Source organism: Mastigoproctus giganteus, chromosome 7 (assembly GCF_048544385.1).
Source record: "Mastigoproctus giganteus isolate SK-2022 chromosome 7, ASM4854438v1, whole genome shotgun sequence".
NCBI lineage: Eukaryota > Metazoa > Arthropoda > Arachnida > Uropygi > Thelyphonidae > Mastigoproctus > Mastigoproctus giganteus.
Window position 1 is genome coordinate 84,472,072 of NC_143581.1, and position 21,570 is coordinate 84,493,641.

The window sequence follows — 21,570 nt, forward strand, 5'->3', positions numbered from 1 at the left end:
ATATAAGCTTGCTTTCTTAATCATTTGCCATTACTAATACTAATGCTATTCTTGTCATTCTACATAAGTCTTGTTTTTTTTTTTCAAAATGACTCTTCGAACTATGGTATGAACCTAGATACAGCGACATATCTGAACATTTTTAAGTGATCACTTCATTTATAATAATACAACATAACAACACTCAGATCAACCAATCATGACAATCTTTTACCAAATGAAAGCTATCTTGTCCGTGTGTTTTTGCATTTTGTTCGGCTTTTTGTTATTATGATTTTGAAACTTATCTGGCATTTCTTTTAATTCTCCTTGCCTAATATAATATTTATCCACAAGAATAAAATTTTATTGGTAAACTTCCTGCTGCCTTCTCCGTAGCTATATGAATAAAATAACAAAGACAGCTTAAAGAAATGAGCTCCTCTTGATTTTCTTTTAATAGTACTGTAATGCTTATCCTTGTGACACCCCCCTCAGAAAAGCAACACTAGCCATACTGAATGCTATATAGCATTCATGCAGTCATCTTGTTATATTCAAAGTTTGAAAGCATCAAATCTATATTCTCTTTAGAAGAGCCACTTTTAAAATCATGAAAGAAAAGATGATTACTTGTAATTTATAGTAAGCTGTCCCAAAAGGTTATTTCTATTAAACAACTCCCTTGAATAATACATCCCACTGAATTAAATTATTGTATGCAATTTAGTTTATTGTACACAATTTAAAATTAAATTAAATTAAACATGTAACATGTATACTACATATTACATGTTAAATTAATAACAAAACAAATCATTACAGTGCTTCTCTGAAAGAAAAACTGCAATGTTTTGTTTTAATTAGTAATTTAACATGGCATGCATCTTTTATTCAATGTCAAATTAAAAATTTAATACTGCTAATATAACTTAAATTTCCCTAAACAATATTTACAATACACTAATTAAATAATCTATAATTCAGCATCATAATTTTTCTAGATTAATTTACTTGAAATAACACAAGACTTAAATGTATGCTGCAAGAGAAAAACTTAACTAAGAATGCAGAGTCCAACTAACAAAGGCTACAGTTAATCCTTGAACTGAGACTCCTAAGGAGAGTCTAATTTTTGAACTGTTTTATTGTTTCATAGAACTCAGCTAAAAATTAGGTACAACTGTAAAAAAAAAAAAAAAAAAACTCTTGCAGAATAATTAAAGACATTACAACCATCCTGTACTTGAAAAATGAAACAAATACGTAGTACATTGAATTACAACCACCCTGTACTTGGAAAAATAAAGAAAATAAGTAGTACATTCAGAAAGTTCCTGGAATCACATGATAGTATTTAAATGGTTTGCACTACAGCTGTAAGATTTTGAGGGCAGTGACTTTGGTGTGCATGCATGCCAAGTGGGAACTGGCTTGACCACTTCACTCATTTGTCACAGCTGACATAGCATACTATCAAGTTGATGATGCCTTGAAAAAAAACAGTAATTTACGAGTAGTTTAAGGGTTTTTAAAATAGACAGGACACATGTGGAAGATGGAATCTCATAGTGGACACCCTGTGATGCCAAGAAACATCGAAAATGTCAAGAAAGTGAAGGAACTCATGCAAAATAATAAGCGAATAACTGTTGTTCAGATTGCCCATGAAGTTGGACTATCTTGCACGGTCAGTACAAACCCACAATGCTGATGCAAGATTTAGGGATGCGTGGTGTGTTTGCAACGTTTGTTCCACGCTTGCTGTCAGATGATCAAACAGAATACAGGAAAGCCACCACAGTTGATTTATACAAAAAATTTACGCAGGATCTGAAGTTCCTAAGAAAAATTATCACTGGGCATGAGAAGGGCATTTGCCTATGACCCCAATACCAAGGTGGAATCATCAAAACACATAAAAAATGTCCCCACAGCACAAGAAATCTTGTGCAACAAAATCTAACAACAAAGTCATGCTGATTGGGTATTTCCCCCCCCCCCCCATGATGAAAAAACACAAAATTTGTGACAGGGAGAAAAGCATAACTCCTGCTATGTTGAGGTTTTAACACCTTTGTGTCGAATGTGAGGAGTCTACCTCAAAAATCAAAGGATAACAGGATCTTGCGCCACAACAATGTGCCAAGTCACATGGCGATGGCAGTTCAGCAGTTCTTGGCTGTGAAAAAAGTCAGTCATAGAGCAGTGCCCCCAGCCCCAAACCTTGCATCATCTGAATTCTGGCTGTTAAACTGAAAAATTGGGCTTCGGGGTCATCATTTTGCTACAGTGGATGACATCAAAGAAAATATTGTTGAAAACATTAGTTGAGGCATATGATGCAAGAAAGCAAGCTTATACAGCATCAGTCAAAAAATAATAATAAACTTTCCCATTTCACCCATCAGTCAGTCCAGATGTTTGTCTAGTTCAGCCTTAAATTTATTTAAGCTATCAACTTCCACAACAACAGATGGAAGTCTGCTCCAGCAATCAATTACCCACTGGCTAAAGGCAAATTTCCACACATTCTACAACTGTCTTTCCTCAATTTGAATCCATGCCCCCTCAGGTTCTTAATCTGAGCAAGCAGAAGTATCCTGCCATCATTGAGCATGGTCAAACCATTCAAGGCCTTATACATCTCGATCAGATCACCTCAAAGGTGCCTAAGTCTCCAGATGCTGCAACTTCCAGAACTTAAGCCTTTCTTCACCAATCTTGTTGTCCTTCTCTGTACTCGTTCTAGCAACTTTACATCCTTCCTAAAATGAGGACTCCAAACCTGTATACAGTACCCAAGGTGTGGCATGACCATTGTCTTATACAAAGGTATAATCACCTCCTTGTCTCTGCTAGCAAAATTCCTATATATCATTGACAAAACTCCATGACTTGCTCTAGCAGCCATCTGCACTACTCAGAGAACTTCATATCTGACAGCACAATTACCACAAGATCTTTTTCATTCTCCACCTCCCTGAATGTAGAACCACAAAGTTGGTACTTTGCTTCTGGGTTACTGCTACCCACATGGGGTACTTTGCATTTGTCAATGTTAAACTTTAGTATACTGTCTTTACTGTCATTAATAACCCTACCAATCATTCTATCATCTGCAAACTTGGACATTAAGCCTATATACCTTCATTGATAAATACACAAAACAATCAGCCCGGCACCAAACCCTGGGGGACTCCGCTAATAACATTAGTCCATGTAGAGTGTCCACTTATTACCATTCTCTGCTGTTAAGCTTTCCTGAAATCCAAGTATATGATATCAAAATTATTTTTTGCATCCGGTTACTTTGTGACCACATCATAAAATCCAATCAAATTGATCAGACAAGACTTCCCCTTAACAAACCCATGCTGTGTCTGAGCTATTATTGCTGTCTTGTCCAGGTAATCCTGTATCACCTCTATAACCAGTGACTCCATTATCATTATTTTCCCCAGAACAGAAGTAAAACTAATAGGTCTATCATTATTTGCATAACACTTTGAACCCCCTTTGTGAATTGGTGATATATTTGCACTTCTCCAGTCCATGAGGATCTCACCTGACTAAAGATGCTCTTATGATTATGGCTAGAGGTTTGCGTACTTCCCTTGCTGCCTCCTTCATTATAACTGGATAGATTCTATTTGCCCCAGGTGCCTTTTTTATGTTTAACTTTAACAATTTCTCCTCCACTTTGCTCTCATTTATTACAAAATCATAGCTTCCTGTTAGTTTGATAAACTTCTGGCATTCTCCTCATGTATGAATGTAGATGGAAAATACTCATTCTGTTTGTTTGCTATCTGAGCAGGATCATCAATAGTCGAACCATCTATGTTAAGTGGACCAATCTGATTCATCCCCTTCCTTCTAGGGTTTACATAAGTAAAGAACTCTTTGCTGTTTTTCTTTACGTCCTTGGGAAAGATTTCTCGTAATCTGCCTTCGCTTGCCTAACCTCCTTTGTAACTTTATTACAGACTAGCTTATATCTGCCGTGGGCTTCTGTGTCGCCTGATAATTTATATGCATCCCATGCATTTTTATTTTCTGTCACGAGCCTCAATAATTCATCTGACATCCATTTAAGCCTGAACCTTGAACAGTATTTCTTAGTTGGTATGAAAAGCCTAGTAGCCTCCAAGATTAAGTCCCTGAAGCTTCCTATTTAGAATTCACCATTCGTAACATCATCAGTTGATCCCACTGTACAGAAGTTAAAAACTGTCTGAGGCACTGTAGTCACCTTTACAAAAACCCTTCCCTTTACGCTTGATGGTAGTTACATCTTTAAGTAAATCCCACATCAATACACTGTGATCACTGTCACCTAGTGTTTCCTTTATTTGCAAATTCTTAATGCATGAATAATCACTGCTGCTAATCTGATCAAGGGTATTACTCCCTCCGATTGTCCCTCGAACATGTTGCTGTAGAAAACAATCCTCCAATAAATTCACAAAAGTCTTGCTAGCGTGCGAGTGACCAACCCAGAAATTCCAGTCAATATCTGGAAAGTTAAAATCCCCCATTATAAGACATTCTGATTTACTGGCCCACTCTGCACAACTGCTCATTATACTCATCAGAATCATTAGGCCTGTAACACACAGCTACTCTCATTTTTCCTATCTAAGTGCTTATGTCACACCAAACAGACTCAACATTGCATTGTCCACCAACATCAATTGGATGCACTTCCTTAGATTTTGTGTGTTTCTTAACTAACAGCATAACCCCTTCTCGCTTGCTGTCCTGTCTATCCTTTCTGTACACACTGTACTCCCCAAATTCCAATTCTGCATGCTTATGTCTGTATGACAGCATGTCTCTGATATCCCAACAAATATATAGCCTTTGATATCTTGATCTGCACTTCAAATTCATCAATTTTATTTACTATACTTCTAGCATTGGTGTACATGCACTTGTTTTTACTCTTAGTTACCCTAACACAGCCCATGTATTTACTTGTTCCAGGATAACTCCCAGAAGCTCTTGAAGTCCCCAGCAACTTGCTCTCTAAGTTGCTGCTCATTACAATAGAAGCAGTGCAAGAATCACTTTTTCCTCTGCCTGTGGCCACTGTTACCCTTTTAGTCTGTGTATCCCCCCCCCCTCACACTAGCAGTTTTCCGACCCACCTAACACTGCCTTGATAGCATCAGCAAATATTCTTGCACCCTTTCTATTTAAGTGTATCCCATCCCTGTATAAGCATTCTCTCCTGTTAGCAATGTGGCCCTATACACTAAAAAAACATGATTTTAAAGAATGTTTCAAAGTTTGGGATGACTGGGGGGGGCACATACGCAAACGGTACATTCAAAGGTACTTTGAAGGCAACTAGGTTAGCAAGCCCAATTGTTCACTCAATAAACTGTTATAGTAAAATTCCAGGAACTTTCTGAATGTAACTCAAATTATACACTTGAAAAAGTTCTTTAAATTAATATTTGAATGAGTTTTTCTACTACATAATGTAACATACCCAAATACTTAAATGCTATGCTGTGTCAATTAAAAAATGCAATTAAATAGTCTAAAATAATTAAAAAATAACAGCAGAAATATATTTATTATTTGATGAATATAAAAAAAAATTACCATTTGATATGGTGAAAATCGCAGACACTGGCACAATGAAGATGGAGAAAATACATTAGCAATAAATTCCAATGGCAAATTATTACTTATTTCTTTCACAAATGATGACATAAGCTGAATCACTGAAGTAATGTGAGTTTCTGTCATAAAAGATGGTGGACGGGACTGTAAAATGTTGATATAAGACATGAGTTGATCTAATGCTTCAACTGAATGGGATTGGATAAGGCCAAGGAGTAAACACAAACATTCATTTGCTGTAATAAATAAATATTTAATTATTAATTGGTTATAAAGAAAATTAGAAAACAAAATAAATGCAATTAGACAAAACACTCACATACAGTGCAACCTGAAAATAACACAGACAACAACTTTAATAGCTACAATATAAGCGAAGAATGTTATAGTTGAAAAAAATCTTACCACCTTTTCATGTTTTTTTTTTTTTTTTGTTTAACACAAATATACTTTACTTAGTAAATAAATACTTCATTTAGTAATTTTTTAAGAGTTAGCAAAATGAAAGAGTAACCAGGCTCAGTAGGTCCTATGTTATTAATCAATTTTCAAAACAATTAGAGGAATTACCTCAATATATGCACGTAGGACCATTCCTTCACTAACACTCTCCTTGAATTTAAATGAATATTGAATAACAAAATGAATTCTACCATCAGAAGCAAACCATTAGCAATCCAGTGTACCCAGTATCCATGGTCCAAGAGCTCTAAACCTGTCACCAAAATACATCAGAACTCCAACGAACCACAATGAGTGGGAGAAGACATTGTGTCTATAAATTAACAACAAATACAATTAACTTCCGAAAATCTTAAAATTCTAAAACCTTATTTACTTTCCTTAAGTGGACGGAACTTTTTGACCTTAGTCGTGATCACAGGATAGTATACTTAAAATGTTTTTAGAGATTATTTGCTGTCATGTGTGTAAGCACAAGGAATCGGAAATAGGGTAGGAGCGCCATATGTTAATAGAATTACGAGTTAATTTAATTGCCAGTGTTTCAGCTATTAATAATTCTGTATAGTTATGTTGGACATTAATAATTTTTGCACCATTAAAGAAAAACATATGGCCCTCACACTAATAACATGGAAGGCCAATTCAGAGGCAATGGAACATGAAGCACGTACTGAAGTCATGTGTTGTTTTTCTTTAGTACAATAAGAGCTATTATCTGCTCAATATCTCCTATATTTTTTGTTACTTTTAGTAAATAATACAGGGATTACCTTGATCTCTTTGTAGGAAGGATTCTTATCCAACTCCCATAGTCCATCACGTAAATTAATTAAAATACAATGAATTTATAAAACTACATTTTAATGTATTCCATAACGATAGCTATGACACCGACTTAATAACCCGGAATCACCATCGAGGCCCCAACTCCAATACTATCAACCGTGACGCAACCATCAGTATAGGAAAACATTATGTCAAATTTACTCATAGTGGAAAGGACAACTAAGTAAGAAATATGTGACTGATTCTTTACGGACATAGGCATTTGTTAACATATATGTTTGGAGCTTTAGGAATACACCCAGTTTTTTAGACATACCTCCATTTCCAGTATACAATCGTTTAGATATACAATCATTTAACTACATTCGTTTAATTGTACATTCACACATTTGTATAAATATAGTCATACGTTTGTCTAATCATACGTTGCTATTATAAATAGATAAATAAACATTATGGGAGACTGGTTGGTTATTCTTATTATTATATTTTATTATATTATTATATAATATAATAATTATTATATTATTATATTATACTGGTTATTATAATTTATTCTTAAGACTCTCTCTGAAAATATTATCCCAAAATAAAGGGGGAAGAAAGCTGTCTTCACGTATTTCTTACTTAGTTGTTCTTTCTACAATGAGTAAATTTTACATAATGTTTTCTTATACTGATGATTGCGTCACGGTTGATAGTACTGAAGTTGGGTTGGGATCTCGATGGTGATTCCGGGTTATTAAGTCGGTATCGTAGCTATCATTATGGAACACATTAAAATGTAGTTCTTTAAATTCATTGTATCTTAATTAATTTATGTGATGGATTAGGAGAGTTGGATAAAAAGTCTTCCTACAAAGAGATCAAGTTGTTATTCTTGTATATGCAGAGAACTCAATCCCTGATACGATGAGTCACAATCTTTAAATTAAATAGAATAAACTAAATCATTTGTTTGAAATGTGACAGAAGATAGGATAGAATGATTGTGAGCATAGTGTGTAATTTTCACGTGGGTTTAGAAATAATTTTAAATTCTGTGTCTTTAAAAAGTTGATTAAGTTGCTTATGCCATTGTTCAATGTAAGGTACAGAAATAAAATATTTTTTCTTATTACTCTTGTCATTAAATTTTTTTAAATTTTACCCTTATCCGTAACTTGAATAACATTCTGTTCAAAATATATAGGAACCCTACTAATATGGGCATGTTTTTACACTATTACAGTTACCACTCCATCACATATAAAAGATCGATCATGTTAAATCAATTCCATACAGCATTTAAGTATTCTTCATCTGAATTAGCCTTAAACACCAAAATGGAAATAGTGACAACCAGATTTCAAAATCATGGCTACCCAGTCTGTAATTAGAAATATAAAGAACAAGCAGAAAATAGGTTGAACCAAATTACTTCAATTAACAATAGTAAGAAAAAATATTTTATTTCTGTACCTTACATTGAACAATGGCATAAACAACTGAAGCAACTTTTTAAAAAGACAGAATTCAGAATTATTTCTAAACCCACGAAGAAATTACAGACTACACTACACAATCATTCTATCCGATCTTCCATCATGTTTCAAACAAATGATTTAGTTCATAATATAGTCGACTCCGGTTATTTGGGACACATCGGGACTAGTGAATTTTGGCCGAATTGGCCCGATTAAGCGGCTGCCCCAATTATCTGAAGTTTCACGTAAAAAAGTTAAAAATACAATGGACCCCCACTTTACGATTGGTTCACTGTACAATCAAATCAAGTTACAATGGAGTCACCATAGTAAAGTACCGCTCGCTATACAACGTGTAGTAAGCACCGGTCATTGTGATCACGTTTGTGAATTAAATTTTAATTCTATTAAACAGCAATTCTAATTAGCGAAAATAGGAGGAATATTATCCACAGGCTATAAAAGTAAACAAATATTAAGCACAAATTTACCCTTTATTACCTTACCAATTAAAAAATTAAATGATAGGTGATAATCGGAAAGATATACGTGATAATCGGAATAATTAATACATACTGTAATAAATAAAAAACTGTAATATGTACATACTAACTAGTTGACATTTCTGTTCACTGACATTTGTGGGTGAGGGTTAAAATTTAAAACAGTAAAAAAATAAGCAATCAATAACAAAGAACACAGCACACACAAATTTCAAGTAACACGATATGCAGAACTGAGAACGGAGTAGAAGTGTAAACACATTTCACCATAATAACCCACAGAATTCCAGCTTTCGGTATTATCGCAAATTCAATAAGATCAAGTTTACTATCTGTTTATGATAGATTACACTAACAGAAAAGCCCAATAAACAGGTGACAGCTAATTGTTTTTATTGTTTTATGGTTGTGACCTCCAGAAATCCAACTGAACCACGTGGTACTGTCGGAGACAATCATAGGGTAATCTCCAGTGCTGCGATTTCCTGCCCTGATTAAACGGCATGTTGTTCCAATTAAGCGAAGTAAACTCTGACTATTTTCTTGATTGGGTTCTGTTTTTTAAGATTTGCCCGAAATAAATGCTGCCCCGATTAACTGGTGGCCCAAATAACTGGAATCCACTGTATTTCATTTAAAGATTGTGACTCGTCCTATCAGGGATCGACACGCTGTACTCTGCATACACAAGTAAAACAACACAGAGCTTCAGTACATGCTTCACATTCCACAGTCTCTGAATTGACCTTCCATGCTATTAATGAGGATGATACATTTTCTTTAATGATGCAAAAATTATTAATGTTCAATGTAACTACAGAAAATTATTAATAGCTGAAACGCTGGCAATTAAATTAAATCGTAATTCGTATGATGCCTAATATTTTCTATAATTTTTGTTACTTTTAGTAAATAATACAGGGATTAGCTTGATCTCTTTGTAGGAAGGCTTCTTATTCAACTCTTTAATTTGTCACATGCTCAGTGACAACAAATAATCTCTCATATATACATTCAACAAATCATTTTAAGTTTACTATCCTGTGATCACAACTAAGGTCGAGAAGTTCCATCCACTTAAGGAAAGTAAATAAGGTTTTAGAATTTTAAGATTTTCAGAAGTTATTTGTATTCGTTTTTAATTTATAGGTACAACGACTTCTCTCACTCATGTCATTCGTTGGAGTTCTGATGTATATTGATGACAGGTTTAGAGATAATGGTCTGCCTCCGATGGTTGAATTCATTTTGTTATTTAAATACTCGCTTAAATTGAAGGAGAGTGTTAGTTAAGGAATATCATACATGCATATATTGAGGTAATTCCTCTAATTATTTTGAAAATTAATGTTTTAAGAGTATCCAGATGAAAAGACCTAGTATTAAAGGAAATATCATTCCCTTTGCATTCTACTAATACACAATGCTGATATGGACTTACATTTATGCATCCATTCTGAAATTGTCATACAATTAGTTTGCTGAACAGATGACCGTATTTTTTCAGTACATAATACTTAATAGTGGTCAGATGCAATAAATTAAGATGTGGCACGGTTAGAACTCTGATGTTCTAATCATGCACACCTCATTAATGTTTTTAAGCACTTTGTTAATTTCTGGTGGTTTTTCCTTACACAAGTCATCCACACTATCTTCTGATTCACTCCCTATGTCACCAGCCTTCTATTAGTCAATTGTCTTCCCACTGTTCACAGAGGCTGTGAGTTCTTCCTCACTCAGGTAATGCACGGCTCTGGCGCTTCCTGCAAACAGCCAGATCATCAGCTCCAAGGCTGCCACCAAGAACATTACATGCAGCCTTTGCTTTTTGGTCTGAAAGTGCTGCTAATTTAAGGTTATTATTAGTGATTGCAGCTTTTCCAATACATTTTTCCCAGCCATTTTCAATTGCTGTTGAGCATACTTTCTGCCACATTAATCCAACATTGTATGCAAGGTCTTTCAGTGTTAATGTTTTCAGAAATTCTAGAAATTGAATTTCGGAGTTCACAACAGCAGCAAGTTTCTCACTGTGATAGCAGAATTTAAAGCTCAAATAATGCCCTGATCCATGAACTGAATTATTGCAGTTGTGTTCCTTGACACAAACACAACTCTGATCTTGCCATCTTTCAATTTCAGGACATCAGCCAAAGTATGAAACAGCAGCAGAGCCTTTTCTTCAACTTTTTTGGAAAGCAAGTTGGTTCTCACTAATGGCATAAACTTACTTTAAAATCATGAGGCAAAAATACTGCTTGTCATCCAAGCATTTAAGCAATTTTAATAAATCACAAGTAGAGATTTCATGTTGATGTGCTTAAAATACTGGGGACTTGGACTTCTACTGTGGTTTCCAAAATATTTTATTGAAAAATTTCGTTATTTAAATGGCTCCACCTCATAAGCCCATAATCTAGAAGAATGTCTGTGACAAACCTCAGAAACTGTCCAACTTTTCTAGATCCTGTTGTAGTAGCACACTGCCATTACTTAATGACAGTAATGGCAGTGTGCTACTGCAACAGAATCTAGTAAAGTTGGGCAGATGGACTGATAAGTGGCACTAAGTTTAACATTGACAAATGCAAAGTACTGCATAATTTTTCTTTGGGGTAGAAATAACCCCAGAGAAACGTACCAACTGTACTACACTTAGGGTGGTAGTAAATGAAAAAGACCTTGAAGTCACTGTGCAGTCAGATATAAAGTTTTCTGAGCAATGCAGACAGGTTGCGGAAGCAGGTCATGGGGTATTGTCAATGATATACAGGAATATTTTGCTAGTAGGGAAAAGGTGGTGATTATCCCTTTGCATAAGGCAATGGTCGGGCCATGCCTCAAGTACTACGTACAGGTCTGAAAGCCTCATTTCAGGATGGATGTAGAGTTGCTTGAGAGTGTACATAGAAGGGCAATAAAGGGAGTCCTATCAAGAAAGGCTTAAGTTCTGCAAATTGCAGTGGCTGGAAACTAGGCATCTGCAAGGTGATCTGATTGAGGTGTATAAGGCCTTGAATGGGTTGAGCATGCTGAATTCTGATGGGATTCTTCCACTTGCTCAGATTAAGAACTTGCGGTGGCATAAATTCAAATTGAGGAAAGCTAGTTGTAAAAAAGATGTGTGGAAATTGCCTTTAGCCAGTGGGTAGTTGATTGCTGGAACAAACTTCTGGCTGTCATTGTGGAAGTTGATAGCTTAAATAAATTCAAGGGGGAACTGGACAAACTTTAGAGGGAATGGATGTGTGAAATTTTTTGGGGTATTTTTTTTTTTTTTTTTTTTTTTTGACTGATGCTACATTAGCTCATACACTCTTCCTTGCATCACATGCCTCTACTACTACTACTACTACTTCTAAGTACTACTTCCTAAACCTTGTACAAGGTTTAGGCCTAAATGGTTATCTCATAAACTAATACAAAACATAAAATAAAGAGACTCGTAACAGAGAAGAAAAATGCATGGGATGCATATAAATTATCAAGCAACTCAGAAGCCTATGGCAGATATAAGCTAGTCTGTAATCAGGTCACAAAGGAGGTTAGGCAGGCGAAGGCAGATTACGAGAAATCCTTGGCAAAAGATGCTAAACAGCAAGGATTTCTTTACTTATATAAACTCTAAAAGGAAGGAGATCAATCTGATTGGTCCACTTGACATCGATGGTTCGACTGTTGATGATCCTGCTCAGATAGCAAACAAACTGAATGAGTATTTTGCATCTACATTCACACATGAGGAATTATTAAGGTTTGAAAATGGCAGAAGGTTATCAAATTGTAGCAGGATACTTAATGATTTTGTAATAACTGAAAGCAAAGTAGAGGAGAAATTGTTGAAGTTAAACATAAGAAAAGCACATGGGGTGGATGGGATCCATCCAGTTATATTAAAGTAGGCGGCAAAGCAACTAAGCAAACCCTTAGCCATAATTATGAGAACATCCTTGGATTCAGGGGATGTCCCCACGGACTGGAGATGTGCAAATGTATCCCCAATTCACAAAGGGGGATCAAAGGGTGACACGAGTAATTACAGACCAGTTAGTTTAACTTCTGTTCCGGGTAAAATAATGGAGTCACTGGTTAAAGATGCATTGCAGGATCATCTAGACAAGACTGCGGCAATAATTCACACACAGCATGGGTTTGTTAAGGGAAAGTCTTGTCTGACAAATTTGACAACTTTGATGTGGTTACAAAGATGATGTGGTTACAAAGGAACTGGATGCAAAAAATAATTTTGATATCATATATTTGGTTTTCAGGAAAGCTTTTGACACTGTTGCGCATGGAAGACTATAGTACAAATTGGAGCAGAATGGTATTAAGGGTAAGTTGCTACAATGGATAAAAGAATGGTTAAGTGGGAGAAGACAGAGGGTGGTAATCAATAGGTGCTGCTCTTCGTGGCCTAATGTTATTAGTGGAGTCCCACAGGGTTCGGTGTTAGGTCCACTGTTGTTTTGTATATTTATCAATAATATTGATGAAGGTATATCAGGCTTAATGTCAAAGTTTGCAGATGATACAAAAGTTGGCAGGGTTGTTAATGACAGTAATAGCAGTGTGCTACTGCAACAGTATCTAAATAATTTGGGCAGATGGGCTAAGAAGTGGCAACTGAAGTTTAACCTTGACAAATGCAAAGTACTGCATATGGGTAGAAGTAATCCCAGAGAAACGTATCAACTGTGTGGCACTACACTTAAGGTGGTAGAAAATGAAAAAGACCTGGAAGTAATTGTGCAGTCAGATATGAAGTTTTCTGAGCAATGCAGACAGGCTGCCAGGGCAGGTAATGGGGTTTTGTCAATGATATATAGGAATTTTGCTAGCAGGGAGGAGGAGGTGATTGTCCCTCTATATAAAGCAACGGTCAGGCCACGCCTTGAGTACTGCGTACAGGTCTGGAGGTCTCATTTTAGGAAGGATGTAGATTTACTTGAGCGTGTACAGAGAAGGGCAACAAGATTGGTGAGGGGAATGAAGGGATCCTCTTACCAAGAGAGGCTTAAGTTCTGCAAATTGCAGTGGCTGGAGACTAGGCACCTGCACGGTGATCTGATTGAGGTATATAAGGCCTTGGATGGGTTGAGCATGCTGAATTATGATGGGATCCTTCCACTTCTTCAGATTACAAACCTATGGGGGCATAAATTCAAATTAAGAAAAGACAGATGTAGAATAGATGTGCGGAAATTTGCCTTTATCCAGCGGGTGGTTAATTGCTGGAAAAACTTCCATCTGTCATTGTGAAAGTTGACAGGTTAAATTTAAGGAGGAACTGGACAGGCGTTTGGAGGGAATGGTGTGATTTTTTTTATTTTATCTTATTTTATTTATTTATTTTTTTTTTTGGCTGATGCTGCATAAGCTCATACAGTTGCTTTCTTGCATCACATGTCACCACTACTACTACTACTAATACTACTACATGCGCGTGCGTGCGTGTGAGTGTGTGTTTTTTATGGAGGTTTAATGCAGCAAAGGTTCTGGGGCTATGTGCACGCCTATTCATAGTAAAATGCTAAAAAACAAAATTCAGTTGTAATGCTAAGTACATGCTCAGAAAGTGTAATGCATGATGAAGGACATACAGATGGATGATTCACCTATGATAAATGGCTTCCATTGTTTCATCATCATCATCATCAGCCATTTTCAATCCACTGCAGGATGAAGGCCTCTCCAGCAACTTTCCAGTTCCTTCTGTTTTGAGCACTGGCCATCCATTTACTACCCAAAAACTCATGCATCTCCGCCTTTGTCTTCCAGGTTTTCTTCTAGCTCCTCTTGGGTACCATTCTGTTATTTTCTTAGTCCATCTGTCATCATGTCTTCGGGCTATGTGTCCTGCCCAAGACCATTTTAGTTCTTTAGTTTTGATAAGAATGTCCTTTACCTGAGTTTGCTGCCTAATCCATGTGTTTCTCTTCTTATCTAACAGTCTGATTCCCAGTATAATTTGTTCCATTCGTCGCTGTGTAGTTCTCAGCTTCTCTTCCATTCTTTTGGTGAGTGCCCAAGTTTCACTTCCATAAGTCATGGTGGGGAGTATACATTGATTCATTATTTTACGTTTCAGACAAACTGCGATATTGCTCTTCAGTATGTGACTATATTTCCTGAATGCTATCCATCCAAAATTTATTCTTCTCTTGACTTCCAGCCATTTATCATTATTACGGCTAATAACTTGTCCCAGATAAGTATACAACTCCACCTTTTCAATTACTGCTCCTTCAATCATTATTTCCCTTTCCATGGTATACTTGTTCATCATTACTTTTGTTTTAGCCATATTTCCATTTATCCATTGTTTCACTTGCATCCAAATTAGCACAAGAAGTTCCTTGTTTGTTCACCACCTTTACAGGAATTGCTTGTCATTTCCAGGATTTTATTAGGCTTCAAGTTATAAAATAATTTCAATTTTCATCAGCATTGTACAACAGACTCTTGTTTCTATGACATAACTGGTTCCTGGCCAATGCCTCTCATGTGGAAGTTGATAGTAGTAAGTCAAACCACAAAATTCCATGGACATAAGTAATGTTGTTATTTAAAGTTCCATTCCTGGGAGCACATTTCAAATGGTAAAATACTGCAGCTGGTGGTATTCACTTTCTCAGGCACAAAGCAGACTGATGAACATGACAAAGCATGTATGCCGCATGCACTTGGCTTTTACTAAAAATGCCAATTTTCACTATCAAAATGAAATGCTGTACGTGAAATGTGAAATTAAAATATAAACACAAAAAGGTGCATTTAAAAACATTTATGATTTTAAAAGAAAAAGTTAAGAACAAGCATAAAAATAAAAATCTGTACACATTAAAGTTCTTAAAACGTTCATCAATTAGGAATTTTATGGGGCTCAGCAAATAACAAATGTGAGTTTCAGGGAGGAGCAGATTGAAAATACTCTGAAAGCTGGACTTTGGTTTTAGGATTGACTGACTTGAAATAAAGGTACAGTGAGTTTTCAAATAAAGACACTTTCTTCTTCTCATGATAAATCTCCCTGCATAGTCATCCCTTATTGCTGCAATAACTTTCGAACTGCATTAAAAATTTAGGTCGTCTGTCTCGAAAACTTTCAATGCTGATTCAATGTGTTCAAATGCTTTCATAAGTCATTGAACTGTAAATGAAGAAGTTACAAATTCAACTTCTTTGTCAATGATCCCTTGATCTACTATTTCAATAAGATCCTCATTACTAAGATATTCTTTGTGAGTGTTTAACAATTCAGTTACATCTTCAGAAATCTCTAATTGCAATAAATTTGCTATCTCAACCACAGTTTCACTTGTACTTTTTACAGGATTTTCAATGTCTCCAAAATCATGAACAAATTAAGGGCAGAGTTTATTCTAAGCACCCCTTAGGTTGGATTATGAGATATCATTCCCGGAATCTCTGATGGTTTTTACCATCCAAAATGTTGAATTTCTTCCAAAATTCTGTAATTTGTCATCCATTTTCCTTGTCCACTGCTTTGATAAGCTTTTCAAATGTTTGTTGAAGACAGTATGCCACGAAGGAGGCAATAATTTCTTGATCCATCAGATGAAGAAGAATTGTAATTTTGGGAGGTAAAAAAATTTTATCTTGACATTAGGATGGTGCTTTTGAAGCACTGCAAAATGACCTGGTGCATTACAGAAGAAGCAGCATTACTTTAAATGGAATGAAATATTTCAAAATTAAACAAAAATGAAAAGAAATATTTCAAAATTAAACGAAAATGAAAAGAAATATTTCAAAATTAAACAAAAATGAAAAGAAATATTGTCAGTACAATATTTCTTGATCTCTGACGCAAAGCCAATCTTCAAATATTGATGCAGTCATCTAAGCTCTAGCATTAGATTTCCAAATTACTGGAAGGGTTGTTTTGGGTGAACTTTTGAGTGCTCTTGGACTCTCAGCACAATAAATTAGTAAGGGTTTCAATTTGCAATCACCTGCTGCATTTGATCCCAGCAATAAAGTCAGTCAATCCTTTCCAACTCTGAAGCCAGGGATCAACTTTTCTTCTTTAGCAATGTAGCTTCGTGAAGGCAATCCCCAAAATTATCCCCATTTTGTCAATGCTGAATAACTGTTTTGAACAGTAGCCTTCCTTCTTAATTATGTCAGTCAATTTAGCTGAAAAATCTTTCACAGAGCAGATTTCAGGCTTACAGCTTCCCCTTGAACTCTAATGTTATGCCAACCAATTCTTTTCCGGAAGTGATCAACCCATACTTTGCTTGCATTAAATGTTTCATTCATTGCCATCTTGCCACGTTTCTTCTTAAGAGTTTCAAAAACAGACAATACCTTTGCCAAAATTGTTGCTTGATTTAGAGCCATATGAATGGTTTGTTTTGTGTCTGATGATTAATTCATACAATCAAAACATTTTCAACTTCCAGATTAAGGACTTCTCTTTTTCTTATCACTGTTGACCGCAATGAACTAATGCTCTTCACTTCCTTTAAATATTTTTCTTTATCTTACAAGATAGTATTCACTGAAGAATACAACAATTTGAACTTGCCTACAATTTCATTCACTTTCATTTGTGATTCATGTTGATTTAATGGTTAACTTCTAATGTTACGTCTTTCCTTGACTTTTTGTATGAGCTATTATTCTGAATACCATAACTCTTCATCTTTTCAGACATTGTTGAATGGAAAACAATTTTGAAATTTGTAAAATACTGTACACTAATAAAAACTTAGAAAATCAATAAGTTGTACAAAACAGATATGTTCATTTTAGACAATCTACATGGTGTATTATCTACTGTGTTAGTTGAGTATATGAGACAAGTCAGCATATTCGCACGATCGTTCTGATTTTTTTGATTTGTTAGTTGTTGGCGCATCGGCTTCTGTGGCCATATTGCACCTCCCAAGGTTTTTGCAGTACTTTGATCCAAGCCCGAGGCGGGAATCGAACCCGCGACCTTTGGGTTGCCGGGCAGGTACTTTACCCACTCGGCTAGCCCGGTCGGCGCACGATCGTTCAGTACAGTTCATTCACAGAAAGGGGACAACAAGCAGTAAACAAACAGGGCATAATTATTAGATGATTACCTCTCGCAGATATCTGGTAAAATGATGCTTCGGTCACTTGATGTAAACAACACCTCTCATACATAGTGCACTAATAATTATTGGGACTGTTCACTTGCTTTTGTTTACATGATTTGGTGATTTGTCTACATTCCATGACCAGAGTGTAGTTCAATAAAATCAGATGGGGGGAGAATGAAAAATCACAGATTATATAGCTCTATCATTATGCTTCTAATAAGAGAAGAGCTTTAAACAATGCAACATATAAGTACTAGTATATAGCGACCATATTGCCAAACCATTATTAGAATGCAAGTTTGGTCATTTAAGTACATAGAAAGGACATGAATGGGGGGGGGGGGGTCAAGCAGTCATAAGAGTAGGGAGTCCCCTGTATATGCCTCTCTGATAAATCTAGAAAAAATAAAAAACCAGTGTCCTAAAAGATTCTTCAATAACAACCTTTATGAAGTGCAATTCCATGCCTGATTTAAAACTGTTTAGGCAATGGTAGAAAAATATTATTTATTATTGTTTCGTAACTTCTGAAAAATATCATAATTTATTCTTGACATCATTAACAATTACTGAAATATTGTTGACTGACTTAAATAATTGAGCCAAAAGGTTGATAAATGTAGGGATTAACTTTTCACACAAATTTGTATGCAGCTATCCACATTATGAAAGGATTTTAAAAGTACCAACAAAAAACAATATACTTGCTGAGACTGTTCTGTGTCTTCAACCAGCTAAGCACATTCAAGGAATGTGAAAAAAAAAAAAAATTTTTTTTTTTTTTAATATAAACTGAAAACTTACTAACAGAATATTCTATAAACCAAGAAGACTATTTCTTTTGAAAGTTACTGGGATTCACTCAATTAGTGCATAAATCATAATACATAATAACTAATTCCAAACAAGATTTTCTAATCTGTTAATCAGAATTTCATCTGATTTTGTCAGGAACTGCTAAGACTTAGTGGGTAAATGCAAATGAAAAAATGCAGCATTATTACGTGATTTATTTTCAGCTTTTCGTGCAGATAAGAAATTCTAACTTCTGACAATAACTGTCATAAAATAGGTCTACATCCTCTGAACCCCGCCCAGTGATGGTAAAAATATTGCCTTGTATTTCATTCCCCACAGCAGTGTGATTCCAAACAAGATGGAGCATCAGTAGATATGACAGCGGAATTCATCTCTATAAACAAGATATATTCAGGGAGGAAAAATAATCCTTATTAGGAGGAAGGATAATCTTTATTACTGTGACTTAAAAATCCTCCTAAATTAAGCTGTTAATAACTATATCTTTTAAATAACCTTAATACTCTTTTATTCCCAGATACAGTCACAACTAATTGTTGTATATTTGATGAACATATGTATGCATGTTACTTGTTTTATTTTCTTGTTCATTAAACTGTTTTATATACACAATACTGTCTAAGTTATCAAGGATATGCTGAGTGATTCAATGTGATATTCAGTCTCCAAAACTCTTATAAAAGGTATATAATTAAACATTTCAGCAGAACAGTTAAAAAAAAATAGGGAGAATATATATTAAAATTAAAGGGAGAAATTAAATATAACTCAATTAACACACAAGTGCACAATTTATAATAGTTTTAAGAATTTGCGTTTTTAAGGGAAAGCAAGCATCACAGCATTATTTGGATTTAATATATACTCCAACAAACCAACCATCTAATTCTTAGTGATTTATTAAGCTATTATCAAATTAAATATCAGAAAAAATGGAATTTCAGCATACCCACTTCTGCCAAACACATTCAAATAGCTCATTTAACATTACTGTGTGTGTGTGTGTGTGTGTGTGTGTGTGTGTGTGTGTGTGTGTGTGTGTGTGTGTGTGTGTGTGTGTTTTAAAATAATAAATAATTTGTGATTTATAAAAGAAAGCAAGCAGAATGCAACAACTTTTATGGCATTTTGTTTCCTTGCACATCCAACATATTGCTCACTCATTCATTCTCCCAATCAGCATACAAAAACAAACAATATCCAATGCTTAAGTTACAGTATATGGTATACAGTGAAACTTCTCCTAACGGACACCTCTCTTTAACGGACATCTCTCTACAACGGACATTTTCAAATTCCCCAACTCACCTCCATTGGTTTTAACGTGTTTTCAGCTTCTGTCTAGCGAACATTCTCTGTAACGGACGTGGACAGGCAATCTGCACTGTTTCGTTTAAATTAGCACTTAATTTGATCTCCCCATAACGGACAGCGGGTGAGCTCACGGCTCTTTTTCTATGAACTTTTCTTCCACGTATTGCCTCAATCGTGTGTTTATTTTCTATTTCCGATTCTCTGAATTTTATCAAGGTTTACGTCGCGGTTCTAAACCCTTTTTCAAGAATTGTAAGGCACGTGTAAAACTTCTGATGAATTCGGTGTGTGCGGGGGGGGGGATTTGGTCGGCCTTTCGTCTTTTCAGTTTTGTTCAGTGTCGTGTGAAGTGCACAATGTCTTCTCGTAAACATTTAACTTTAAAAGATAAAGTCGAACTCATTAATGCGTATGATCGGCAAAAAAATAGTGTTCGCAATCTCGCTGCAAAATGCAAAATCGGGAAGACGCAGGTAAGCGACATCCTAAAGGAAAAAAATTAACTGCTCAAACAATTTTGGCAACACGGAAATGATCAGGTTCAAAAATCATTCCCGAAAACTGTTGGACTTCAAATTGACAATGTTACGTAAGAGTGGTTTTGTCGACTCATGTGCTAAAAAAATTCCCATTAATGGGCCTATTATTAGGAAAAAGGCTTTGGAGGTTGCGAAATCTATGTGAGTAAATGAGTTCAAAGCTTCTGTGGGATGGCTAGACAAGTTCAAAACTCGGCATAAAATTTCTTGGAAAACCGTAAGTGGTGAAGGTGGATCTGTTGATACTGGGGTTGTAACAGAGTGGACCGTCAAATTGGAAGATTTATGTCGTGATTTTGAAGCTAAGGATATTTACAACTGTGACTAAACAGGGTTGTTTTTTAAAGCTCTTCCTGAAAAAACAATGAGTATAAAAAACGAAAAGTGTCAGGGCGGAAAAATTTCTAAGGAAAGCTTGACTGTACTATTGTGTACAAATATGCTGGGAGACTTTGAACAACCTCTTGTTATAGGAAAACCACAAAATTCTCGTTGTTTCAAGGGCATAAAGTTGAATCTTTTGAATGTTGACTGGAAGTCTAATAAAAAAGCGTGGATGACACAAGATATCATGAGCGAATGGATAAGTCACTTTAACCAAAACATGATTCGTCAAAACAGAAAAATTATTCCTTTCATGGATAATGCTGCATTTCACCCGCACATTGAATTGTCCAACATTCAAATCGTTTTTCTGCCACCAAACACATCTGCAGAGTGTCAGCCCTTGGATCAAGGGATAATAAAAAATTTTAAACTTCACTACAGAAAACGTGTTTTAAGACATCTCATTGCAAACATGAACGATGTAACGAGTGACCTTGCAAAGAAAATCAGCATCCTAGATGCGATTCAATAGATTTCCTCTTCAGTAAACGCAATTAGAAAACAAACTGTCGTGAACTGTTTTGTAAAGTCTGGCTTCTCAAACGCAAAAATTGAAGTTGTGAACAGCAAT

The 21,570-nt window shown here is 35.4% G+C and overlaps 1 protein-coding gene across 1 annotated transcript in view; it reads right to left on the reverse strand.

Moving 5' to 3' along the window:
- nonC (serine/threonine-protein kinase Smg1) overlaps positions 1–21,570 on the reverse strand; it is a 1,411,261-nt gene that overhangs the window by 1,189,373 nt on the left and 200,318 nt on the right. The window contains exon 12 of the mRNA XM_090378365.1: positions 5,596–5,852. Within this exon, the coding sequence (XP_090234491.1) occupies positions 5,596–5,852 (257 nt within the window). The remainder of the gene's footprint in view (positions 1–5,595; positions 5,853–21,570) is intronic.